At 50.1% G+C, this 26,997-nt stretch overlaps 1 protein-coding gene across 1 annotated transcript; it reads right to left on the bottom strand.

Annotated features, from left to right (window-relative positions):
* Nucleotides 1-2,520: 2,520 nt before the first annotated feature.
* PROK1 (prokineticin 1) lies at nucleotides 2,521-6,963 on the bottom strand. Its single transcript, XM_055340650.1, has 3 exons — nucleotides 6,892-6,963; nucleotides 4,327-4,452; nucleotides 2,521-2,640 (listed from the first exon to the last, which is right to left on the bottom strand). The coding sequence occupies exons 1-3, from the start codon at nucleotides 6,961-6,963 to the stop codon at nucleotides 2,521-2,523; spliced, it is 318 nt and encodes a 105-aa protein (XP_055196625.1).
* Between the last annotated feature and the right edge of the window lie 20,034 nt (nucleotides 6,964-26,997).

The following is a 26,997-nucleotide window of genomic DNA, read 5'->3' as shown; positions in this document are numbered from 1 at the left end:
GCCCGTCGGGGAGGAAGCCTCGGGCTAAGGGGGGGCCCTGAACCGGGGTCCCTGAAGGCTGTCCATTCCCCTAAGCCTGATTTAATTTAATTCTTTGGGGATACGCTCTTATTTTGGATATATTATACTTATTAGTAGATTCTTCTTATAATTATATTCATGAAGAATATAAAGAATTCTCACAAATACACTTTTCTTACCCCCACCCCTACCTCGCCCCACCCAACCTCCCCTCTCTGCTCTTTAGTCTTCAGAAAAAAAGGAACTGGAGCAGAAGTCAATTATACATTCCTTGGCGTTCTGGTGTAAAAAAAAAATGAGAATTGTTCCAGCTAATTTAAATGGGGTCTGCAGACTGGCCCCCTCCCAGATGGGAACGGAGATGAGGGGCTGCAGGTGGCCAGTCAGTGCGCACCAAGTCCTGAGCACCCTTGTGCCTACAGTCATCACCCCATCTGTGCCTCTGTCTCACCCAGGAGGGCACAGCATGATGAGGGAAGGCCCGGCACCTGGACACCCAAAGGACAAGGGTGTGCAGCCTGGAACCCTGGACATGCACGGTAGCTCTAGGTCCAGTACCTGAGCTTGCAGGGTGGGCAGGAGGTTCACCAGCTGCAAGAAGGGCGAGAGTCAGCAGAGCAGGCAATGATGTCGGTCAAAGGAGCCGCAAAGAGAAGGAGCCCCAAGTGAGGCCCAGGCGGGGCCTGAGTGGGTCCCACAGCACCCTAAGCAAGGCTCTGGCAGATGGAGGCAGGTGAGGGAGGGCAGGAGCCCCTGGCCCTATTAACCACAATGTGTTAGGACGCTTCTGAGAAACATAGGATACAATGTACTTTCATCTTATCTTTTGCATTTTTCTAAGGCTAGGAATTGAGGTGAGAAGGGGCCGTGGGGACAGTAGCTGGCACTTGGGGGGTGCTCCCAGCCCCTGGGTTCAGACACAGGCTCAGGGCCATCCTGATTCAGACTTCCTCACCCCACACGTGGTGATCTAGTGGCATCAAGTCCTGGACACTAAGCAAAAGGGGTTAAATTGCAGAAATGGGAGTTGCAACCCATCTAGATCTCACCGGTGGGGTCTCCACTCAGCCGCCCGCTCACGGCTCCCTTCCTGTCTCCAAACCACCAGCGCGTCTGAGCGGCACACCTGAGCAGCACCCTCCTGGCCCAGAGCCTGTCACCCTTCATTCAGGGAGCCTGAATCCACTTTCTAAAAAAAAATTGCACCAACGGCATCGCTCCCCCCACCCCCACCCCAAAAGGCCCCGTGCTGCCCGCCCCGGCCCGGCCCCTGAGTCCCCACACTGGCATAGCAGGAACACCACGGCCACTTGCCCCTCAGTCATGCTTTTATTCTGCAGCTGGCAGGTCAGCATGTGCAGTTTCTGGCGTCACCGCACTGTCCTGGGCGAGTCTAGGGCAGGGTCCAACTGGGGGAGCTGAGTGGGGCTGTTACTATAGATGACAGTGGAGGCCGGTGACAGCTCCCAGACAGATGGCTTGGCACTTCAGGAAGCCCTTGCTGTCTAGAGAAGTTGCCTCCTCTGGCGTGGGGCCTGTGCAGCCTGGTCCCTGGGTGGTAGCGGCCTCCCCGAGTCCAAAATCAATGTCCCTGCCTGCCCTCCCCTCCCACCTCCCGCCCTTTCCCAGCTGAGCAGAAGCCCCTCATCCTAAAGGTCACAGACATGCTCCTGGGGACAATCCTCCGAAAGGAGCTGTTTGAGGTCACTCCCTCACTGCCTCCTAAAATGTCAATGGCTGATTAGATTACGCTGCCCCCACTTGCATGGGAGAGGGAAGCAGTGGGACCTGGCCTCACTGGTTAACCGGGAAAGTGTGGCCCAGAGGGGCCTTGGAGGTGATGCCAACGGCCTAGTGGGCGGGCTCCCCGCACCTGCCATGAGGCTACTGTCTACTGCACCCCCGCCCCCCGGGAAGGGCTGACCTTGGTTGGGCCCAAGGCCTGAAACTGAGGAGTTAGTCAGTCAAAGGAAGAGGAAGAACTCCCAGGTCGGCCCTCACAGGTCTCACTGAGGCTCACCCAAGACCTGTCCCTCGAAGCCATGCAGCCAAGGCGCTGTGCTGGGGAGCGTGGCCTCAGGCAGAGCGCATGCAGGAAGGGGCAGGGACAGCGGACCCAGTCCCCGAGGGGGGCCGACAGGGGGGTGAGGCAGGGGCTAAGGGAAAGGCCTACCCTTCCCGTTACCCAGCTCCTCAGGCAGCCAGACCCGGGAGACAACCGGCCTGGCACCTCTGGGACCACAGCCCGAAGCTGGGACCCCCGGGCCAGCCTGGCCGACCGTGTGCTTTGGGTCTGCATGCACGTGTGTGTGTGTGTGTGTGTGTGCATGCGCGCCCGTGCATGTGTGCGCGTGCTAGGAAGCAAGGCAGTTTGGGGAGCGGGGTCAGGGCAGTGGAGGAAAGGGAGCCGGGCCATGTGGCAGAGATGAAAATCCCTAAGAGGCCACCCCAGGCTGGGCTTCCGCAGAGGCCCAGAGTGTCCCGACTGCAGACAGGCTCCTAAATGTTGATGTTCTTCAAGTCTGCGGAGCAGCGGTACCTGCCGTCCAGGAACCTGGTGCACAGCAGGTTGGGCAGGCAGGGGCAGGTGTGGTGCTGGCGCTTTCTGAAGAAGGGGACCTGGGGAAAGACGAGAAGAGGGTGACACCTTCATCGTAAGGCAAGTGGGCTTCCAGGCAGGAGCCTCTGGCCAGCCCAGCCCCTCCAACCAGCACGACAGTAACAGTTATCATAGAGGGGGAAACTGAGGCACAGAATGGCTGAGCGACATACCAAGCTCACATTTGTTCTAGAGCTGGGATTGGAACCCTGGCAATCTGTCTCTCGAGGGTGTAATCAGCCACAGCGCTGTGCTATCCACACCAACCTTAAAACTCCTCAAGCCCCCACGCTGCCCAGCCAGGCAGAGCGCCTCGCCGACCCAACGCATGTACACACGTACACTTGTTGACTGGATCCCCCTCAGCTCTGCTACGATGTGCTCAGCGCTGATGGGTGCTGCAGATGTCGCTGCCGTCTCTGCTCTGTGACTCTCACCCTGAGACTAGACCATTGCGGTCTCCTCAGGGAGGGTGACAGGGATGGCCATGATCACAGGTAGTGTCAGACCCCCGGGTTCAAATCCGGGGTCTGACAGTTGCCAGCTGTGTGACAACTGGCAAGTTCTTTTTTTTTTTTTTTTTAAGATTTTATTTATCTACTCATGAGAGACACATGCAGAGAGAGGGGCAGAGACACAGGCAGAGGGAGAAGCAGGCTCCACACGGAGCCTGATGCGGGACTCGATCCCGGGACTCCAGGATCCCGCCCTGGGCTGAAGGTGGCGCTAAACCGCTGAGCCCCCCAGGGCTGCCCTGGCAAGGTCTTTAGTGTCTGTATCTCAAGTTTATTATCCGCAAAATGGGTCAATAATGGCACCTACCACATATGGTTGGAAAGAGGTCTAAACTACTAATTGCAAAAGGACTTAGCCTGGAAGGTGGCCCGTGGGAAGCATCAGCATCAGCTGTTATTGCCACTGGTGTGCCCTTCGGGAATATAGATCTACAGCCGAACCACCTCACACAGCCCGAGGCAGCAGGGACTGCCCCGCGTTGTCCCCTCCCCGCAAGCAGTCAGGACTGGGAAGGTGACCACAGGAGGATGCCTCGAGCCCAGAAGAACCCGGGGCTCCTGGGTGCAGGCATGCTCCTCCAAGGACATAAGGGACCCCTGATCCACGGGGAGCCCAGGGGAGGTGGCTGGCACGCCCAGTCCCGGCAGGGCTGCAGTTGCTCCTGTACCTGGCCATTCAGAAGCAAAGGTCTCGGAGCCCTTCGGTGCCCCCTGGGAAGCTAGGTGCGTAGGCCCCAAAGAGGAGGAGGGCCTCCTTAGAGCTTGTGCCCTGGGAGTGGGGCTTGCCTCACCCTAACCAGACCTTGGATGGGAGACCATTCCATGAGTCTTACTTCATGCTCTGGAGGGAAGGTTTCTGGGGACAGAGGGCACTCAGGACCCCTTGAGAATCTGAATTCGTCAGATCTGAAAGAGACTTCAGGGGTGCTCTGTCTCATGTCCCTCGTATACTTGAGGCAACTGAGGCCCACAGCAGTCGCCCCAATTGCCCAAGAGCATCTGCAAATGAGCAGCTGGCGTAACCCCTGGGTCTAAAAGGCTGTGTCATTAGTACCCCCAACTCCACCCTGGGCTCCTCCAAAAAGCAAGGATGCCCAGCAGTCCTGAGATGGTATTAGAGTCAGAGTCAGAAAATCGGGGTCGGGCCCCAGCTGTCTCTGGCTCCGTGCCCGGAGCAGGTCCGTGCGGTACCTTGTGGCTGCCGGGGTGACACTCCTCTCCTTCCCGCCCCAGTGGGGTGCATATCCGAAGCCCACGCAGCCACAGGCTGACAGCACAGCAGGTGCCTGCCCCGCACTGGACATCCCCCTCACAGGCCTGCGAGGGGAGACAAAGGGGTGCCGTTAGTGCCACCCAAGGGACACCAGAAGGGAGAGGTACATCTAAAACCCTCGTGGCAGGGAGGGGCTGAGGGCAGCTCCCCTCACCTCAGCCTCACACCCAAGCAGCACATTCTTGCTCCTGCTCCACTCAGGGCTCAGTGGGGGATCAGATCTGCATCTGAGGACCCCTTCAAGCCCCCCTGCAGCCACCCAGTAGGGAGGCAACACTCCTCTTCTGACCAGACTAGAGGTAAATGCTCAGAGGACGCTGGCAACATTGAATTGAATTCCTAGAGGTGCGAAGAGCGATGATGGTCCAGGCCCCTGGGTGGTCAGTCCTTTGACCAAACTCTCCAACCTTGATCCCACACCCGGGTTGGTGCCTCTGCTCCCCATGCCGGCCCCGCCTGGGCCCTCACCAGAAGCCCAGCCTCACCTGAGGCACTAGCACCCCAGAGGGCAGGGGTCCCCCCCCATGCTTCTCTGCTGGCCTCCTTCATCCCCAGATAGGGATGGGCCCCTCTGGGTTGGGCTCCAGAACAGGAGCGGAGCAGCCGTGCCTGGTTTCTGGAAGTTGCCACTTGTAGAGAAGTCCACACAAGCCTGCTTTAAACAAAAGCCTGAACTGGGGGAAATAGGCCTCTGAACAGCTCCAGGCTCAGGTGGGGCCACGCCGGAGAAGCACAACCTTTGCACCTCCAGAGAAGCGTGGTGGCTTTCCTGAGCTGAGATTCGCAGCGGGGTTTGGTTTCCGTCTTTGTGTCCAACAGAAGGCCCCAGAACACCCTCTGGCTCCCTAGGTGGGCCCTGGCAGGAACTGGAAGCTGCCAACTTGCTCAGCCCCGGGGAGGGCGGGTGGGGGCGTCGGGCCTGCTTGCCCCTCAGGGACGCGCGGGTGACATTCCCCCGCCATGCAGCCTCCAGCCCAGCGAGAGCACATCTCCCATACCACGCAGCCCCTGCAAGCCCAGGGCTAGGGCCAAGCAGACCTACCTGACCAAAGTGGGGCGTCATTGTCCCCTGAATCTAGGATGGTCACGGTCCGGGGAGCAGGGGTGCGTGCCCATGCCACCCAGCCTCTTCCTGGGAGTCGGCCTCGGGGCGGCAGCCGGGCATGAAGAGTGGAGGGAGGTCCTGCCCCCCAGCACTGGGTCTCCCCTCTCCTTGCCATGTCTGTCATGCATTTCCTCCTACACTAGTTCTCTCTCTCACTTGTGCATTTCAAAGTGTCCTCTTGAAGGGTTTACTAGAAAGATTTTACCACCACCCCTTGGCCAGATGTTGGAGCTGGCATCAAGGTCAGCCCACAGCTCCCATCCCTCTTGGTGGCTTCTCGCCTTTGTTTGCCTCACCGATCATCAGCCTACATACACCCTAGGAGGATCCAGAGGCTGATTCATCAGGTATAATTTTGCCCTGACAATGTTATTCATGCTCTGGGTCTCAAAAGCATTGACTTGCCTTTAATAATTTGTTCGTCTTTGAGACTCAGTCTTTTTCCTTTAAAAAGGAGATGAAAGAAGTTTTCCTTTCTGTGAACATGAAAACTAATGGGATTCCAGGAATCGTTCGGCATTTTTCTACATTTCCATTCTCTATGTAAAAAGTTGAAGGATGCTGGAAAAAGAATAAATTTCTCTCTCCCTCTCCCTCTCTTTCTCTCTGGCAGCTTTTATCTGGAAAGCTCTCAGGTATTACTCTCTGTTTTAGTAAGAATGGTCCCACAACCATATCACATTTGGGGGTGGTCCCAGGGCGCCCGCAGCCCGAATGTTGCGCATCTGACCGGCAGCAGAGCGCCCCTGCAGGGGAAACCACCCCCCCACCCCACCCCCGCCCCGAGACGAGATTTCTACTCGTGACCCAATGCTTGCTTTTGGGTACACCCAGCCAAATACTCTTGTCAGAACGGGGCACAATTAAAATACGTAAATAATAAAGGAAGGAAAGAATTTCAAGACAATCTCTTAAGAGTAGAAAAAGCAGAGGTTAAACGTCCCCAATTAAAGCTACTAAGATCACTGCCTTTAATTAAGTCAACATGCTGTGTAAATTACACTTGACATGTGGACCAGATTGTATAAATGAAAACCAAAATTTACACAAAAGATAAATCACCAGGTGCTAATCAACTTTATAAAGGAATTCCTTATTACACAATGGGCAATCTTCGTGTTACCAAAGGTCTAAACTTCAAAATGTTTGATGTTCTCCTAATGCAATTGGAAATAAGATTTGATTTACACTAGATCCCGTCTAGTGTGGTGAGGTCGAACTAATCTGCAAGTCGTGTGGAACGGCCCTCTCAATGCTGGCTGACCACGGACTCCCCAGGCTTTTTCCGGTTTGCCCCCGCGTGGTTGCAGCCTCCCATCCCATGCAGACCCCCACATCCTCCCAAAACCCAGGGCATAGAGGAAGGTAGACGCCTTACCCCCGTGATCACGGCACAGTCCGACACAGTCACCAGGAGGAACAGGATTGAAACTCGCATGGCACCTCTCATGGTCACTTGGGGCAAAGGCGCAATGCTGGCGGCGCCACTGCTTCTCGCTTGCTCCTGCTCAGCCCCGTGCGCCCTGGGCAAGCCAGGCTGTCCGGCCCCCTCCCACCTCCCAGGTTTATGCAGTCGGATCCAGGCTGCCTGTGGGTGCCTGTCTCTGCTCTTCCGTTCCCGTCACCAGTGCTATTCAGATGATCTCAGGGATGAACATGAGACCTGAATCCCTGATGACATCAAATCACCATCAAAACTAATAAAAATGAACAAACACATCGGGGGCGTTGACAGTGGCTCTAAGTGTCCAGGGAGCGCAGAGATGCGGTCCGTTATATACATTTCATTCCATGGTCTTCTGTGCCTCTGGGGGGGGCGGGGGGTATCCTTCTCTTCTGTTTGGGGCGGGCGGTGGGGGCGGCTCTGGCAATGAATTAAGGGATTTACAACATCACCATTTATCTTTTTCTGCTCCAAACCATGCAGCATACAGGATCATCAGTCCCCTGGCAGTCAAACCAACAAGAATTATCTGAGAATTTACCATTTGTTCAGCACCGAGTTGGTGGCCGACAGGGCACAGATGGGTGAGGCAGTGTCGCAGCTCCTCTAAAAGGTTAAAATTCCAATAGGGGGGTATGAGACAGTGAGAAAATAAGGCCAGGCTGACGAGGTTTATGTCTCTGAGACGCACACATGAGGAATTGCTCTACAAGGGGCTCAGGGGAAATACCAAGTGCCGCTTGGTACAGGAACCAAAGGGCAAAAGGTGAACCGGTGCACAGGGCTCTGCAGAGCACGCTCAGGCCAGGGTGCAGCCAAAGGGAGCCAGGAGCCTCCCCGCTGGGTTTGGGGTCAGCATGAGAGTGGGTTCAGGTACCAGTCTGGTAGGAAGTTGACTTCAGGCATGGCCCCCCCTGCTGGGAGAGGAAGCCCCCAGTCCCAGAATTCCCATGCCGGCCAATCCAGACAGAGCTCCCAGAATCCTGTACCAGACAGTCAGCTTCTCTCCACAAGGATGAAAGCTATTATTTGTAATGTATGCTTCGCAGTATGATAATAGATGTGACACACACCAGTGAATACATAAAAGATGTCTATAGTCAACACTTTGGGAAACTCGTTATGCAAGTTCAATCAGGTTTTTTACTACAGGACTTTTCAGAGCCTTTCCTTGGCTACCAAGCTGGAAATGCAATTCCTAGTGTTTCCCAAACTGAATTATCCATCAAAAACTTTTTTCTTGGAGTGTCTCAGGGAAATAGAGTTTCCACATAGAAACACTGGTAGGCGATTGTGAGTCCAGAGAGAGCTAACCCCAGAGGTTGATATCTTGACTTCTGATCCCAAGTGGTTCATTAGTTTTACGACCCTAAGAATATTGTCAGTCTCTCTAAACCTCAGCTTTCTCACCTACAACATGGGAGTGATAGTACCACTTACACCATGGAGTTTTGTGAATATTCATCTATTTATTTTTTCATTGACTATATATTTATTTGTGACTACTCCATCGAAGGCACTGCTCTTGGTGCTGGGAATAAAGCAGTGAACAAAACAGGGTTTCTGCTCTTGTGTGGTTTTTCGTCTGGTAAGGAGATAGGTAATAGACACCCAAACAAATAGGTTTATAATAAAATGGCTAGGTGTGCTGAGTTCCATCAGGAGCAGAAGACAGCAGAAGTTAACAACAGGTGGTATTTTGGATGGGGTGAGTGTCTCTCTGAGGACACTAGAGAAGACCAAATAAAGTGAAGGAGTGATCCAGACAGGGCCTGGGCAGGAAGAACCAGTGCAAAGGCCCTGTGGCAGGGCCTCCTTGGCCAGTTCCAGGACCAGCAAGGAGGGTGGTGAGCAGGGGAATGAAGGGGATACAGTTGGAGCAGGAGCCAGGGACCATGCCCCACCAGCCTTGCAGACACGGTAGGGACCTGACTGCAAGTGTGCCAGAGTTCTTGGACGGTTTAGGCAGGGAAGGGGCAGGATGTAATTTACACTTTGAAAGGATCTCTCTGACGGCAGGGAGAGAGTTAAATAAGATGATGGGTGTGACAAGCTTATCCTCATGCCTGGTACAGAGCAGCGTTCACTACCTAATAGTAATTTTTATCGCCAGAAAAAGATGGACCTATCTGCCTTAATATAAAACTCTCCTATGAGGTGAGAATCAAAATAATGAACCTGTGCAGCCCGCCTGTGCACTGTGGCACCAGAGACCCAAGAGACCACCGGCCTGTCAGATGCTTCCCTGGAGGAAGAAAGCAGGACCGTGCTGGGTGCTGGAGTAGCTCCTGCGGCGGCCCTGTGGGCTCTGGGGGTCCCGCACAGATGCCACCTCCCCGGCTTCCCACTCTCACCCCCTCCTCAACACAAAACTAATTATCCCACACGACTGGTGAAGAATGGTAGCCTGAAATACTGTCGCAAATAAAGCCAATAACATTGATTGAAAGCGTTTCGTTCACCTTGAACGCCGGCCCTTGAGGAAAAGCCAGCTTAACTGGAGGAAGGTAAGGGATATCTGGTGACTTTGGTGGAGATCCCAGAAGAGGTTTGGGGGAGCTTTTGGGGTTCTTTACCTGAGAACTCAATTAAGCAAGCATTCGCTGCGTGCCTCCCACATGTCAGGCCCAGGAGCTCGTGGTTACTGGGTCTAATTTCTCTCTGGATCTTGGAGCTCTCCTGCTCCTGCGTACACGAGGATTTCGACAGTATCCTTGGCACATGTTAGCCAAATCACGGTTACTTTGGGATGACAGATGTAGCACAGAAGAAAGAGCGGGAGGCGAAGGGACCCTGAACTACACGGGCAGGAACCCAGCAGATGAAGGAAAAGTGAGTGGTGAGAAGAAAAACACAATGACAAGGACTAACAATGAACTTGCATCCCCCAAGGACAAGAAAGCTGGTAAGATGTGTGGAGCCAGAGGGTGGATGGGGGCGGCCCGCTGCCCAATGATTGTATGAGAGGGCTCCGTGCCACATGCCTCGTGACTGGGACCTGGCCCTACTTCCCACTGTAGTCGAAGCCAATGTAACCATTTTGCAGACTGCACAACTCTGTGTATGTGTGCCTGTGTGTGTGTGAACACGTGTGCAGGTGGCAAGCAAGGGCCACTCTCTGGACCCAGATTGATGCTGACCGGGCTTCTTTCCCTGAGATGGTTTACCTTCATCCACAGAATAAATTTAACTCTGAGGGTGTTGGCGTACCCTTCCAGCCATGAGGTCCCTGTCTACAAGCTACAAAGCAGTGCATGTCCAGGGACTGCCCTCACTGCCCCTACCTGAGTGGGACAGAATGTGATCACTACCATTGGTTCCTTGCCAATAATTAAGTGAGAGTTGACTCTGGCTCATTTAAGAATGATATGAAGAGGGGCACCCGACTGCTCGGGCGGTTGGACATCTGACTCTTGACTTTGGCTTAGGCTATGATTTCAGGGTCATGGGATCAAGCCCTGAGTGGGGCAGAGTCTACTCATGCTCTCTAAGTAAATAAATAAATAAATAAATAAATAAATAAATAAATAAATAAATAAATAAATAAAAACTTTTAAAAGATTATATGAAGAAAGAAATCAACAAACAATGGAAACCAAAGCACTGGGACCAGGGATTCCAAACCTGGGGTCACAGCCTCCCAAGGAGTTCATGAATAGAACTCGGAGGACCCATGAACTTGATTAGAGAAAAGACTTGTTCTTCATCCTCACTAAGGTCTAACCAAATTTAAACATTTTCTACAATTCTAACCGTAAGCCACAAACACAAAGGTATCAGTAATACCTAGGTCCTTGTCACCAACAGAAGTTTCAAATGTTTTCATATCCTATCACTGTTATTGCAAACAGCTCAAAAGATTTCTGCAATCACTATATTGAAGTCATGGGAGTTATCGGACCCACTGGCAGACTCTACTACTTGAGGTGTTAATGAAGAAGTACAGGGGCATCCTGGTGGCTCAGTGGTTGAGCGTCTGCCTTCGGCTCAGGACGTGATACTGGGGTCCCGGGATCGAGTCCTGTATTGGGCTCCCTATGGGGAGCCTGCCTCTCCCCCTGCCTGTCTCTATCTCTTTCTATGTGTCTCTGATGAATAAATAAAGTCTTTAAAAAAAGAAGAAGAAAAAAAGAAGAAGAAGCACACATTGGGATGCCTGGGTGGCTCAGTCAGTTATGCATCTGTCTTCAGCTCAGGTCGTGATCCAGGGTCCTAAGATCAAGCCCCAAATCCAGCTCCTTGCTTAGCGGGGAGCCTGTTTCTCCCTCTCCCCCGCCTGCCATTCCCCTTGCTTGTACTCTTACACTCTCAAATGAATCAATAAAATCCTTTTAAAAGAAAAGAAGCACATATATTACCATGTCACAAATGTGTTTTAAATATGTTTAATAAAGGGATTCCTGGGTGGCGCAGCAGTTTGGCGCCTGCCTTTGGCCCAGGGCGCGATCCTGGAGACCCAGGATCGAATCCCACGTCGGGCTCCCTGCAGGGAGCCTGCTTCTCCCTCTGCCTGTGTCTCTGCCTCTCTCTCTGTCTCTGTCTCTCATGAATAAATAAATAAAATCTTTTAAAAAATATGTTTAATAAGTGTATTTTAATATAATTGATTTCCTTTGTAACCTTACATATTTTATTTTATAGATTTAAAAACACTATTCTGGAAGGAAAAGTTAAGATGGCAGAGGAATAGGGGGACCCTATGCTTGTCTCATCCCTCAAACACAGGTAGGTAAATACCAAATCATTGTGAACACCCAAGAAATCAATCTGAGGACTGAGAGAACAAACTGCACATCTAGAGATAGAAAAACAGCCACATTGTGGCAGCTAGATACTGATTTAGGGGAGAAAAAAATTGTAGGTGCTGTGGAGAGGAGGGAGCCCTGACCATGGAGAGAGGAGAGAGAGAGAGATAAAGACAGAGAGAGTCAGAGAGACAGAGGAACAGATTGAAAATGACACAAGGGATTGCACAAGAAAAAACTCTTCCCCAAAACCATTGACTGGGAAAAGGAGCGGGGCTGACTACTACAAGTGTTTATAAGCAGTGGAGCTCAAAGTCTGAAGTCTCCGAAGTCCGCACCATCGCCAGAGTCGTGCCTGGCGGGCTTAATGGTACTCCTGTGGGGAAGGAAGGCAGAGGCCCGGGAGCAGACAGCGGAGTCCGAAGATCCTCTGGGTCACATGCAGACAAACAGTTCCCCTGCTTTGAGGGCATTTGGGAGATATGGCACAGCCTCTCTGGGACACAGAGTGTGGTGGGAGCCGATGTGCTGCCCTGTTTATTAACATAAGAACAGAGAGACACCTGCCAGGGGCAGCAAACCCTACTGCCAGCTTTTTGCTGAGGTTTACCATAAACTCTGAACCGCTGCGTGGTCGCACACATGTGCTTTTCTGGGACAAACCAGCACCAGCCACAGCGAGGCAAGACCCTTCCCCACGGGATCAGCACCATGCAGATCCCTAAAATTTGGAATTTGGAAACCCAGCCATGTGCCTGAGATAAAACACAGGAGTACTGTGCCACTGGCAGGCAGACAGCTTGGACACAAACAGGGTGAAGGCAGGGATCTGAGGAAGCTGGGGAGACAAGATGGAGGATTGTTTGCTATTCTGTGAAGGCTTTCTGAAGAGTGGCGGGTGCAAACTCCCTGCTCCAAGGATGAGAGAGCAGGGCAATGCCATTGCCACCCAACACCACCCACCCTCACTGACTGACTTCAGGGAGCAACACAACCCCTCTAGTGGAGGCTGGAGCCCCTTAGACCAAGCCCCAACCCCCATCCCCTGAAAGTGCATCTTTACTAGGGCAAGTCCACCTGAAAACCAGTACAGCAGGCCCCTCCCCCAGACAACCACACATTTGTCTCACATGCACCAAGTCCACTGATCATAGAGCCTTGCAAAGCTTCAGCCCTAAGGGAACTAGGATCTAGCATCTTTTATTTTTTTTTAAGATTTTATTTATTTATTCATGAGAGACAGAGAGAGAAGCAGAGACACAGGCAGAGGGAGAAGCAGGCTCCACACAGGGAGCCTAACGTGGAACTCGATCCTGGGACTCCAGGATCAGGCCCTGAGCTGAAGGCAGACACTAAACAGTTGAGCCACCCAGGTGTCCCAGGATCTAGCATCTTTTAACAAGCAGACCAAACACACTTCGTTAAAATTTGACATACAGTGGACAAGATCCAAATAGCCCCCACTGCAGACAAGGAGAAACTCTGCAGAGCACTGACCTGAGGAAGGAGCAGCCAAAACATAGCAACAGAGGGTACATTCTGAAATACTTCCTGAAGCACCAGGCCCTGGACAGCACAGGACTTTTTAATATAGCCATTACTCTCAGGAGCAGGAATATAACAGGCTTTGCTAACACACAGACACACACACACACACACAGACACACACACACAGCGACCTAGGCAATGACAAGATGGAGGAATTCACCCCAAAAGAAAGAACAGGAAGAAGTCACAGTCAGGAGTTTAATCAAAGCAAATATAAGCTCAGCAGTTTAGCGCCGCCTTCAGCCCGGGGTGTGATCCTGGAGACCTGGGATCGAGTTCCGCGTCGGGTTCCCTGCATGGGGCCTGCTTCTCCCTCTGCCTGTGTCTCTGCCTCTCTTTCTCTCTCTCTCTCTCTCTCTCTGTGTCTCTATGAATAAAAATAAATAAATAAAAATAATGAAACTGAAAAAAAGAGGGAAAGAACGGCATTGGACTTAGTGGACTCAGCAATGCCTTAAGGCATAATAACATTCATACTATTGTGGTTACAGAAGAAGAACAGAGGGAAAAGGGGACAGAAGATTTATTTGAGCAAACTATAGCTGTAAACTTCCCTGATCTGGGGAAGGAAAAAGACATCAAAACCCAGGAGGCACAGAGAACTCCCATCAAATTCAAAAATAGCCAGATATCATAGTCAAACTTACAAAATACACACATGAGGAAAGAATCCTGAAAGCAGCAAGGGGGAAAAAAAAAGTCCTTGACTTATAAAGTAAGACAAATAAGATTCACAGCAGATCTGTCCACAGAAACTTGGCAGGCCAGAAGAAAATGCCATGACATATTCAACATGCTAAACAGGAAAAATATGCAGCCAGGAATATTTTATCCAACAAGGTTGTCATTCAGAAAAGAAGGAGAGATAAAAAGGAGCTTCCCAGACAAACAAGAACTAAAGGAGTTGGTAACCACTAAACCAGCCCTGCAAAAAATGTTAAAGGGACTCTTTGAGGGGGAACAAAGGACCAACGACAACAAAAACTAGACAGGGACAGAGAACATCACCAGAAACACCAACTTTACAGGTAACACAATGGCACTAAATTCATATATATCAATAATCTTTCTGAATGTAAATGGACTAAATGTTCCAACCAAAAGACATGTGGTATCAGAATGGATAAAGAAAACAAACCCCGTCTGTATGCAGCCTACAGGGGACTCAGTTTAGACCTAAAGATACCTGAAGATTGAAAGTGAGGGAATGGAGAACCATTTATCATGCTCATGGACATCAAAAGAAAGCTGGAGTAGGTATACTTATATCAGACTAACTAGAGTTTAAACCAAAGACTGTAACACGAGATGAAGAAGGGCATTCTATCATAATTAAGGGCTATATTCATGAAAAAGACCTAACGATTGTATTTATGCCTCCACGTGGGAGCACCCAAACATATAAATCAATTAATAACAAAGAAAGAAATTCACTGAAAATTATACAAGAATAGTAGGGGACCTTAACACCCCATCCTTACAGCAATGGACAAATCATCTTAGCAGAAAATCAATAAAGAAACAATGGCTTTGAATGACCCACTGGACCAGATGGGCTTAATCAATACAGTCAGAACATTTCATTCTAAAGCAGCAGAATGCACATTCTTTTTAGGTGCATATAGAACATTCTCCAGAATAGATCACTTACTGGGTCACAAATCAGCCCTCAACAAGTACAAAAAGATTGAGATCATACCATGCATATTTCCAGACTACAACACAATGAAACTTGAAGTAAACCAACCACAACAACAACAAAAAAAAATTGGAAGCACCACAAATACTTGGAGGTTAAAGAACATCCTACTAAAGAATGAATGTGTTAACCAGGAAATCAAAGAAGAAATTTTATTCTTTTTAAAGATTTAATTTATTTATTCATGACAGACACAGAGAGAGAGAGAGGCAGAGGGAGAAGCAGGTTCCATGCAGGAAGCCCAACGTGGGACTCAATCCCTGGTCCCCAGGATCAGGTCCTGGGCTAAAGGTGGCGCTTAACCGCTGAGCCACCAGGGCTGCCCAAAGAAGAAATTTTTAAAAAAAAATACATGGAAGCGGGCAGCCCGAGTGGCTCAGCAGTTTAGCGCCACCTTTAGTCCAGGGCGGGATCCTGGAGACCCGGAATGGAGTCCCACGTCGGGCTCCCTGCGTGGAGCCTGCTTCTCCCTCTGCCTGTGTCTCTGCCTCTCTCTCTCTCTCTGTATCTCTAATAAATAAATAAAATCTTAAAAAAAAGAAAAATACATGGAAGCAAATGAAAATGAAAACATGACAGTCCAGAACCTTTGAGAGGCAGCAGACGCAGTCCTAAGAGGGAAGCACATAGCAATACAGGCCTACCTCAAGAAGCAAGAAAAGTCTCAAATACACAGCCTACCTTAAACATAAAAGAGCTAGAAGAGGGACAGCAGTAAAGCCTAAAGCCAACAGAAGAAGGTAAATAATAAAGATTAGAGCAGAAATAAACAATATAGAAACAAACAAAAAACAACGGAACAGATCAACAAAACTAAGAGCCAGTTGTTTGAAAGAATTGATAAAATTGATAAACTCCTGGCCAGACTTGTCAAAAAGAAAAGAGAAAGGACCTAAATAAATAAAATCACAAATGAAAGAGGAAAGATCACAACCAACAACGCAGAAATACAAACAAAGAGAATATGATGAAAAATTATATGCCAGCAAATAGGCAATCTGGAAGAAATGGACAAATTCCTAGAAATATACAAACTACTAAAACTGAAACAGGAAGAAATAGAAAAGTTATGCAAACCCATAACCAGCAAAGAAATTGAATCAGTAATAAAAAATCTCACAAACAAAAAACCAGGGCCAGATGGCTTCCCAGGAGAACTCTACCAGACATTTAAAGAAAAGTTAATATTTATTCTTCTCAAACTGTTCTAAAGCATAAAAATGGAAGGAAAACTTCCAAACTCATTGTATGAGACTAGCATTACATTGTTCCAAAATCTGACAAAGATCCTACTAAAAAGAATTACAGGGGCATCTGGGTGGCTCAGTGGTTGAGCGTCTGCCTTTGACTCAGGGCGTGATCCCAGGGTCCTGGGATCGAGTTCTGCGTCAGGCTCCCTGCATGGAGCCTGCTTCTCCCTCTGCCTGTGTCTCTGCCTCTCTCTGTCTCTCTGTCTCTCTCTCTCTCTCTCTTATGAATAAGTAAATAAAATCTTTTAAAGAATTTTAAAAATAATTAAAAGGAGAATTACAGACCAAAATCTCTGATGAACATGGTTGCAAAAATTCTCAACAAGATGCCAGCAAATGAAAGCCTACAGCACATTAAAAGATTTATTCACCACGATCAAGTGGAATTTATTCCTTGGTTTCAGGCATGGTTCAATACTTGCAAATCAGTCAATGTGATACACCACATTAATGAAAGAAAGGATAAGAACTATATGATCCTCTCAATAGATGCAGAGAAAGTACTTGACAAAAGGTCGCATCCATTCTTGATAAAAACCCTCAAGAAAATAGATATAGATGGAACATACCCCAACATCATAAAGGCCATATATGAAAGACCCACAGCTATTATCATTCTCAATGAGGAAAAACAGAGCTTTTCCTCTATGTTCAGGAACAAGACAGGATGTTCACTCTCACCATTACTCTTTAACAGAGGTACTATTCACCTCAGCAGTCAGATAACAAAAAGAAATAGAGGGATCCAAATCAGCAAGGAAGAAGTCAAACTTTCATTATTTGCAGATGACATGATACTTTATGTAGAAAACCCAAAAGACTCCATAAAATAATTGCTAGAACTAATACACGAATTCAGCAAAGTTGCACGATATAAAATCAATCTACAGAAATATGTTGCATTTCCATACACCAATAATGAAGTAGCAAAAAAGGAAATCGAGGAACTGATCCCATTTATAATTGCACCAAAAACAATAAGACACCTAGGAATAAACCTAACTAAAGAGGTAAGAGATCTGTACTCTGAAAACTATAGAACACTTTTGAAAGAAATTGAAAAGGACACAAAAAATAGAAAGATATTCCATGCTCATGAATTGGAAGAACAAACACTGGTTTGTTTGCTTTTTTTTTTTAAGATTTTATTTATTTATTCATGAGAGACAGAGAGAAAGAGAGAGAGGCAGAGACACAGGCAGAGGGAGAAGCAGGCTCCATTCAGGGAGCCCGACGTGGGACTCAATCCTGGAACTCCAGGATCACGCCCTGGGCTGAAGGCAGATGCTCAACTACTGAGCCACCCAGGTGCCGCAGAACAAACACTGTTAAGATGTGTATACTACCCAAAGCAATCTACGCATTTAATGCAATCCCTATCAAAACCAACATTTGGGATCCCTGGGTGGTGCAGCGGTTTGGCGCCTGCCTTTGGCCCAGGGTGCGATCATGGAAACCCGGGATCGAATCCCACGTCGGGCTTCCGGTGCATGGAGCCTGCTTCTCCCTCTGCCTGTGTCTGCCTCTCTGTCTCTCTGTGACTATCATAAATAAAGAAAAAGTTAAAAAAAAAAAAAAACACCAACATTATTTTTCACAGAGCTAGACCAAACAGTCCTAAAATTTGTATGGAACCACAAAAGACTCTGACCTAACAAAGCAATTCTGAAAAAGAAAAGCAGAGCTGGAGGTATCACGATTCTGGTCTTTAAGCTATGTTACAAAGCTATAATCATCAAGGCAGGATGGTACTGGCACAAATACAGACACACAGATGAATGGAACAGAATAGAGGACCCAGAGATGGACCCTCAACTATATGGTCAACTAATCTTTGACAAAGCAGGGAAAAAATATACAATGTGGAAAAAAACAAACAAACAAACAAAAAACAGGGACACCTGGGTGGCTCAGCAGACTTCTAAAAACAACAACAACAACAAAAAACTTCTGCACAGTGAGGTAAACAATCAACAAAACTGAAAGGCAGCCTATGGAATGGAAATCTTTCGAAATGACATATCTGATAAAGGGTTAGTATCCAAAATCTATAAAAGAACCTCAATACCCCAAAACCAAATAATCCAGTCAGGAAATGGGCAGAAGATATGAACAGACATCTCTCCAAAGAAGACATCCGGATGGCTAACAGACACATGAAAGGTGCTCCATGTCACTCAGCATCAGGAGAAAACAAATCAAAACCACAATGAGGGGATCCCTGGGTGGCGCAGCGGTTTGGCGCCTGCCTTTGGCCCAGGGCGCGATCCTGGAGACCCAGGATCGAGTCCCACGTCGGGCTCCCTGCATGGAGCCTGCTTCTCTCTCAGCCTGTGTCTCTGCCTCTGTCTGTCTGTCTCTCTCTCTGTCTCTCATGAATAAATAAGTAAAATCTTTAAAAAAACCAGATGAACATAGTGAAAGAAGAAGAGAGTGAAAGAGAGAGAGAAGCAAAGCATAAGAGACTCTTAATGATGGAGAACAAATTGAGGGTTGATGGAGGGAGATGGGGATGGACTACATGGGTGATGGGCATTAAGGAGGCACTTGTGATGAGTACTGCATGTTGTACATAAGGGATGAGTCATTAAATTCTACTCCTGAAACCAATACTATACTACATGTCAACCAATTAGAATCTAAATAAAATTTTGGAAAAAAATAAAATTTTATTCTGAGCAGGATTCATGGACTTCAAAGGGATCCATGGTAGAAAAAGAGTTAAAAACCTCTGAGGTATGGGGTGCCTAGGAGGCTCAGTCAGTTGAGAATCTGCCTTTGGCTCAGGTTGTAATCCAGGGTCCTGGGATTGAGTCCCACGTTGGACTTCCTGCCCAGTGAGGAACCTGCTTCTCTCTCTCTCTCAAATAAATAGTCTTGAAGAAGAAAAGAGAAGAAAGAAGAAGAAGAAGAAGAAGAAGAAGAAGAAGAAGAAGAAGAAGAAGAAGAAGGAGGAGGAGGAGGAGGAGGAGGAGGAGGAGGAGGAGGAGGAGGAGGAGGAGGAGGAGGAGAAGAAGGAAGGAAGGAAGGAAGGAAGGAAGAAGAAGAAGAAGAAGAAGAAGAAGAAGAAGAAGAAGAAGAAGAACCCCTGAGGCAAGGAGATAGAGAAAAGAGAGAAAACCCAGTTGAATGAGGTAGAAGGTCATAGAGGTCATAGCCCAAAGAGAGAACCTTAAACTGGACATATTTGAGAAAGAATTGAGAAGGAGGAGGTGGGAAAAGAGGAGAGGCCCAGGGAGGGGAAGACGCAGTAGCAGCAAGCTAAAACAGGCCTGCTGGGGCAGTCTTCACTGGCAGACAGAGCAACAGGACTGCGGAGGGCTGCCTCCGCATCGAGGGCTCACAGGGAGAACTAGCTCCTAACCTGAATCCAGGTGGACTCCATCCCTGGTTCCTGTGTCTCCCTAACCCATATACAACTTATATCCCCATGTACCTCATCTGCAGAACCCTTTGGATTTAAAAAACGAAAAAGCAAGGGCCAGGTTCCCATCAGTCCTTAAAACTTCGTTCTACACTCAAGTTACATTGATCCCAAGTGTCCAAGTGGGTTTCCAATGATGGCAAGATGTCTTTGTTCTACAAGTCGAAGATGTAATCAAAGGGAAGACACCACTGCAATAGTGCCGGGGACTATCAAGTACCTGAGAATATGCACCCTAATAGCCAAAGCCCATTAACCCGGGGTTATCCTGACAAGGGCCACACCGCAGGCTCTGCTCACAGCAGCGGCTTGCACCCAGCCTGGCATGTGGCCCCCGCTTCTCTCCTTCCTATTCGTCTTCTTCCCTCCACTGTACGGCTCTAGGAGAGACCACCTTCCTCTTCGTCTATCGCCTCTTCAACCCATTCCAGTCCCGCTTCTGTTCCCATTGACCCGTGACCCTGTCCTAAACTGCCACATACAGGGACGTCTGGGTGGCTCAGCGGTTGAGTGCCTGCCTTCGGCCCAGGGCGTGATCCTGGAGCCCCGGGATCAAGTTCCACTTCAGGCTCCCTGCATGGGGCCTGCTTCTCCCTTTCTCTGTGTGTCCCTCATGAATAAATAAGAAAAATCTTTAAAAGGTAAGTTAATTAAAATGAATTTTAAAAATAAACTGCTAAGTACAAAGTGTCATTTTCCACCCTTGTCTTTCCTGCATTTTTGCAGCTTTAGGCACAGGTAACTACTCTTCCTTTAAATGCTTCTCTTTTACTTTTCCTGACACCATTTTCTCATTCGCTCCCTGCTCTCCCCCTTCAGAGGTTCTTCTGCTCTTTCCAACCCTTAAACTTTTCCCTGGGGTCACACTTAATACTGTGAAGGCGCACTTCACGGCCACCGGCGTGCTTACGATCCCAACCTGTGATCCCACCCTGGGCCCCCCAGGCTCGGCGCCTACAGCCAATAGCCCTAAGGCTGTCACACAGTGGCACCCACTGGCACCACACAGGTCTCTGTCCCCAGGTGTGTTGAGGAACAGGTGTCCAACAGCAAGTCCCAGAGCCACACCACAGAACTACCTAACAAGGCCGTGTGCCTCCCAAAGCCGAGTCTGCGGCGACCTCCGGGCCCCACGTGCAGCGTCTTTCTTCGAGATGCTTCATTCTGGAGTTGACTGCAGAGCCGGGGCCTTGCCTTGTGCCTCCCGCGAGCACATGGACAGCGGAGTGGCCGACTCGTCACTGAAGACACAGAAAGCGTTTAAAGCTCTCAGGCAGCTATAAGCACGGCCTCCGGCGCCCCGTGTCTCCTCCTGTGTCTCCTGCTCAGCCAACGGCACCACAGCAGTCAGGGGCCCGGCCCCGGAGTGCCCCGGTTTCCTGAAATTCTCTGTTTTTGTTAGTCATTGCATCCTCTCACTTGTGCCCCCCTGGAACTTGCACACACACCCCCTTCCATCTCCACCACCACTGTCCTTTCACGTCTTCCAGGGCTGGGCCCCTCCAGGCTGACCCCTCTCCATCCCAGGTTCCCTACAGCCCCGACATCTGCGCTGCACCTCTGGGAGATCATAAGTTCCCCAGGACACTTCACTGACCTCCAGATCAAGCCCAGGGTGGAATGACCCTCCCTGCTCTCACCTTCAGCCTCACCCTGCCATCCCCACATGCACACACTCACCTTTCCAGCAAAGCAGCTAACTCCTCGGGGCTCTGTGTCATCCCACCACATCTTCCATGTGCCAGTCCCCCAGCCTGGGTGGTGAAGCCCCAGGTCTCCATCCTAGTCCAGCCACTTCTTGATGGTGTGAATCCAGAAAGCTACCACACATCTCTGAACCTCAGTGTTCTCTCTTGAAAAATGAGAATTATATCCTCCTGCCAGGCGCTTTGTGAAAAGGCACAACATAACTCTGCAGAGTGTTTAAACGTTGCAGTGGGTTCAGAGGTGGCCCCCCAAAAGATTTGCCCCCGTCCCATTCCAACCTGTGAATGTTACCTTTGCAGATATAACTAAGTGAAGGATCTGGAACAGAGCTCAGCCTGGATTAGCAATGGGAGCTAAACCCAATGGCCAACATCCTTATAAAGAAGAGACCAGGGGGAGGCTGTGGAAGACTGAGAGAGATGGGAGCGATGCCACCACAAGCCCAGGAGTGCCAGCAGCTGCTGGAAGCCGGAGAGGTAAGGAAAGCTTCTCCTCCGAGCCTTTGGGGGAGCACAGCCCTGCCAACACCCTGACTTCTGACTTCCAGCCTCCAGAACTGTGAGAGAATACATTTCCATTGTTTCAAGTCACCAAGTTTGTGGCAGCTTGCCAGAGAGCCACGGGAGCCAGCACAGACACACGAAGGCCATCTCTCTTCCTCCCACTCCGTCCTCATCCGTTCCAGCTGGGGCCCCGGGGCCAAGGAGGCCAGGCCCTGGCCAGTCAACAGCACGCCAAAACCCCTTTAAAAATGAGCACCATGGGGGCGCCTGGGTGGCACAGTCGGTTAAGTGTCCAACCCTTGATTTTGGCTCAGGTCATGATCTCAGGTCATGGGATCAGGCCCCTGTTGGGCTCCATGTTCAGCAGAGTCTGCTTGGGACTCTCTCTCTCCCTCTCCCTCTGCCCTCCCCCCACTGGCACATGAGCACGAGCTCTCTTGTGCCCTCTCTTTCTTTATCAAAAATAAATAAAATCTTTAAAAACAATCACCACAAAGAACACCTCTCAGGAGAGTGAGGCTGGAATAGAGACACTGCACCACCCTCACCCTTGGAGGAAAACAGGCTACCCCGGTGGTGCAGAGCTAGTAAACCTAGGGGCACCAGCTTCACCACCAAGGGCAGGGCAGGGGGTGGGGACTAGCTCCCATTTATCTTAGCTTCTCGAAAACTCCTCAGAAATTTACAGCTTGGGGGCAGCCCCAGTGGCGCAGGGGGTTTGGCGCCGCCTGCAGCCAGGCGTGTGATCCTGGGGTCCCGGGATCAAGTCCCACGTCGGGTTCCCTGCGTGGAGCCTGCTTCTCCCTCTGCCTGTGTCTCTCTCTCCTTCTCTCTCTCTCTGTCTCTATGAATAAATAAATAAATAAATAAATAAATAAATAAATAAATAAATAAAATCTTAAAAAAAAAAAAGAAAGAAATTTATAGCTCGGGACACCTGGTGGCTCAGTGGCTGAGCGTCTGCCTTTGGCTCAGGGTGTGACCCCGGGGTCCCGGGATTGAGTCTGACGTCGGGTAAGGACCCTGCTTCTCCCTCTGCCTGCATCTCTGCCTCTCTCTGTGTGTCTCTCATGAATAAATAAATACAATCTTGAAGAAGAAGAAGAAGAAGAAGAAGAAGAAGAAGAAGGAGGAGGAGGAGGAGGAGGAGGAGGAGGAGGAGGAGGAGGAGGAGGAGGAGGAGGAGGAAGAAGAAGAAGAAGAAGAAGAAGAAGAAGAAGAAGAAGAAGAAGAAGAAGAAGAAGGAGTTGCTGAGCCCAGAAAGGTTATGGAACTGCCTGAGGTCGCACAGCCATATGGGGGGAGCCCCAAGTCTGCCCCGCTGTAGCGGAGGAGGCAGGGGACGGGCAGGGAAGGAAGAGGGCTGCTTTTGGATCCCAGCTGCACCACCTAATTCCGTTGGCTTCCCTTACTGCTCCCGTCCCTTGTTTTGGGGAAGACCCAAGGAGAGGCGCTGTGCTGACACCCCTTGTGAGCTGGGATGTCTTTCACAGAAGTGGGACACAGGTCCTCAGCCCCACGGGAGCCCTCATGATTTAGCTCTATAGTTGAAAAAACAAGTAACAGAATCATCTGAGGTCCTGGGACCTGGGAGTGGGACTCTTGCTAAAGGTAATTGTGATGAGCTAGCAGAGCACGGAAAGGAGACATAGCCAGGCAAGACCTCATCAAGAGCCGTGCTTGCAGCGCCTCAGCGTCTGGCCCACCCCAGGCCCAGGTTGGGGCTCACTCAGAACCACAGGCAATAAGGATCGGAGGCGGGGCCAAGGGGATGGTAGTAAACTCGTTCCTGCCCACCATCATCCTCGCCCCCCACGCTGGGCCGCTGGGCCGGCTCCCAGCCAGCCCCAAAGCCAGACTAATAATGCTCTCCATCCAGCCCCCGCCCCTGCCCCTGAGTGGGGATCTCCAGAGAGAGAACCTGGGGTACAGGAGGGAAAGGGTGGTCAGGGCCCTGGAGCCCAGAGCCCCACTCCACGGCTTGCACAGGGTGGAGCTTTTCGAAACTGCCCAGTGCAGGAGGAGGCCTGGGCTCCCTTCCCTCTGGGTCTGTGTTCCCGAGTGTTGGGGTCAAGCTTGAGTTTGGGGGTTAGTTTGGAGGGGCTCAGCCCAGAGAAGCAGGCATGACGGCCACCTTCCTTTGTGATGATCATCACTCAGCAGTCCCCTGCGTCCCCTGGCTTCATTCTTACAACAGTCCCAGGGGATAGCATCACCCCATCGTGAGGATAAGGGAGGCTCCGTAAGTAACCAGGGCCAAAGATGGGAAGTACGGGGCTAGAATCCAACCCCAAATCTGACTTTAGCACCTGCTCCCAGCCACCACTCTACACCGCCTCTTACACATGAGAAAGGCCGCTGGAAGGAAGGTGGGACACGCTTGTTCCAGGCTGCTTCAGAGACAAAAGCAGGATTAAAGTGTGGGAGGTACAGGGAACGAGATGTTAGCTCAGTCCAAGGAAGACTAACACAGCAGAGGAGGGAAGGGGCTGCCAGGGAGGCAGTGAGCCACCTGTTGCTCCATGTTTCATGGTTTACCATCTGGCAGCAAGGCCACGGAGGAAATTCTTGTCTTTGGTGGCTTTTAAGATCCTAAGACCCTGAGCATACAAAAGGACAATGACCAGGCCGCATTAAAAATAGAATTCTGACCCACAGTCTGCAGTACACAGACCAGGAAACCAGCCCCTTATCTTAGGTCATCGGCTCAGGAAGCCTGGCTGCTAGAATCAGACCTGTAGGAAGTCAGTTTGCTACCTCCAGAAACAATCCAGGAAGCCGAACAATAACCCCTACAAACAATCAGCCCAGATAGCCAGGACTTGCTTAATACCTAACAGCTCCCCTAATGTTTTATCCCTACTTACAACTAGGCTCAACCAGAGAAAGTTAGGGAGGACACACCCCTCACCAGTCACACAGGATGCCCCACTTCTAGTTAGGCCACCCACAGCTTCCCTACGCAGCAGCCTCCAGCCAGGGCACACAGAAGCCTCCCTTCTTCCCACTAGAGAGCTTGCCCATCTGCCTGTCTTCCAGTCTTTGCCAAAACTGATTGATAGTGGCTGACTCTCTGCTACAGCAAATTCTGAAAATAGCCTTTGCTTTTCTCATTTGGTCTTTATTTCCACAATCCTTTAAAATGCTGAGTAAGGGATCCCTGGGTGGTTCAGTGGTTGAGCGTCCCCTTCAGCCCAGGGCGTGACCCCGGGGTCCCAGGATCGAGTCCTGGAGCCTGCCTCTCTGCCTGTGTCTCTGCCTCTCTCTCTCTCTCTCTCTCTCTCTCTGTGCATCTCTCATGAATAAATAAATAAAATATTTAAAAAAATAAAATGCTGAGTAAAATGAAGGGGTGGGTGTATGTGTGTGTGTTAGAGAGAGAGAGAGAATGTGTCTGGGATTTTATGCCTATATTCAGATCATGCACATCCACACAAATGTGTATAACCTCCTCTGTTATTTTTTTTTAAGATTTTATTCATTTATTTATTTGAGACAAAGAGAGCACAGGCACATGTGCACAAACAGGGGAGAGGGGTAGAAGGGGAGGGAGAGAGAGAATCTCAAGCAGTACCTTTGCTGAGCTCAGAGCCTGATGGCATGGGACTCAATCCCACGACCCTGAGATCATGACCTGAGCCAAACCAAGAGTTGGACACCCAACCAACTGAGCCACTCAGGTGCCCCTGCTCCTCCTATTTATTCTTGCTTGTAGAGCCCTGGTCTCCTAGGCCCCAGCCCATTATCTTCCTGGACCTCGGAGAAGTCCCTTGTAGAAGGCACCACTGGGGCCCCATGATGACATATCCCCTAGACCCATCACAGATTTCAGGAGCAGGTGACATAGAAAGTTCCACATGGGCTCAGGTTTCCCTGTGCTGACAAGGTCTACCTACAGACAGCCACTTCTTCCCACCTGAGGCCCCAGAGTCTTCTCTGCAGAGCAGAAGCTCATTCTGCAAGAACAGAAAGTTGACCCCCACCCCAGCCTGGGAGACCTGTCAACCAGGGGGACCAGAAGCCAGTGGAAAAATGCTCCAACCTGGAAGACCCTAGAAATATCAGGCCCCAACATCAAAAACACACTCTTTATTGGCATTCCCTGTCTCTAGCCTTTCTCTCCCCATCCCTCCCTCTTATTTCCTGATCACCACCCAAATAAAACACTGGCAACCAAGCCTTTGTCTCAGGCTCTGCTTCCTGGGGAGCCCAAGCCAAGGTATCACTCTTCATTTTAGGACTGATTTCACTTCCTTTCTCTACAAAATAAGAAGCTTTTAGAAGATGCTGAGCCTTGGGGACTGTCCTGGGAGGAAGGGGACCTCCCGCTGCCGGTGAGGTCCATCAAAGAGCCCCCTACTCTAACAGAGCAGCTCCATCTCCAGCTGTCTTTTCTATTGGAGCTCCACGTGAGTTTGCGTTTTTGTTTTGTTTTGTTTTTTAAGATTTTATTTATTTGGGCAGCCCAGGTGACTCAGCCGTTTAGTGCCGCCTTCAGCCCAGGGCCTGATCTTGGAGACCCGGGATCGAGTCCCAGATCCAGTCCCGTGTCGGGCTCCCTGCGTGGAGCCTGCTTCTCCCTCTGACTGTGTCTCTGCCTCTCTCTCTCTCTCTCTCTCTCTGTCTCTCATTAATAAAATCTTAAACAAACAAACAAACAAAAAGATCTTATTTATTTATTCATGAGAGACACACAGCGAGAGAGTCAGAAACACAGGCAGAGGGAGAAGCAGGCCCCCTGTGGGGAGGCCCATGTGGGACTCATCCAGGCTCCAGGATCACGCCTGGAGCCAAAGGCAGACACTTAACACTGGGCCACCCGGGCTTTTTCATTGACCTGTGCCTGGGCTTGTTAGAAGACACCGGTCTGTTCCCTCCTGGCCCTGGGGCAGTTCCAGGAAAGAGAATCCCGGCCCTCAGCCCCTCCTGCTGAGGCAGAATTACTCAGGCATCTTCTCCCAGGACAGACAGGGAGCCTGCGGCCCGGTCGCACCAAAACGAAGCAGGGGGTTAGTATGTGCCCTCAACTGGACATTTCCAATAAATTTCTGGACACTCATATCTGGGATGGATTTCTTCTTTTGGTAAGAAGATCCCTCCGGCACCAGAAAGCTCTCTGGCTCATTAGCTCATTGGTTCCCCTGAAATGTCAGAGCCGCCCTGT

Source organism: Nyctereutes procyonoides, unplaced genomic scaffold (assembly GCF_905146905.1).
Source record: "Nyctereutes procyonoides isolate TBG_1078 unplaced genomic scaffold, NYPRO_anot_genome, whole genome shotgun sequence".
NCBI classification, from domain to species: Eukaryota; Metazoa; Chordata; class Mammalia; order Carnivora; family Canidae; genus Nyctereutes; species Nyctereutes procyonoides.
This window is presented reverse-complemented; position numbering and strand designations above follow the sequence as displayed.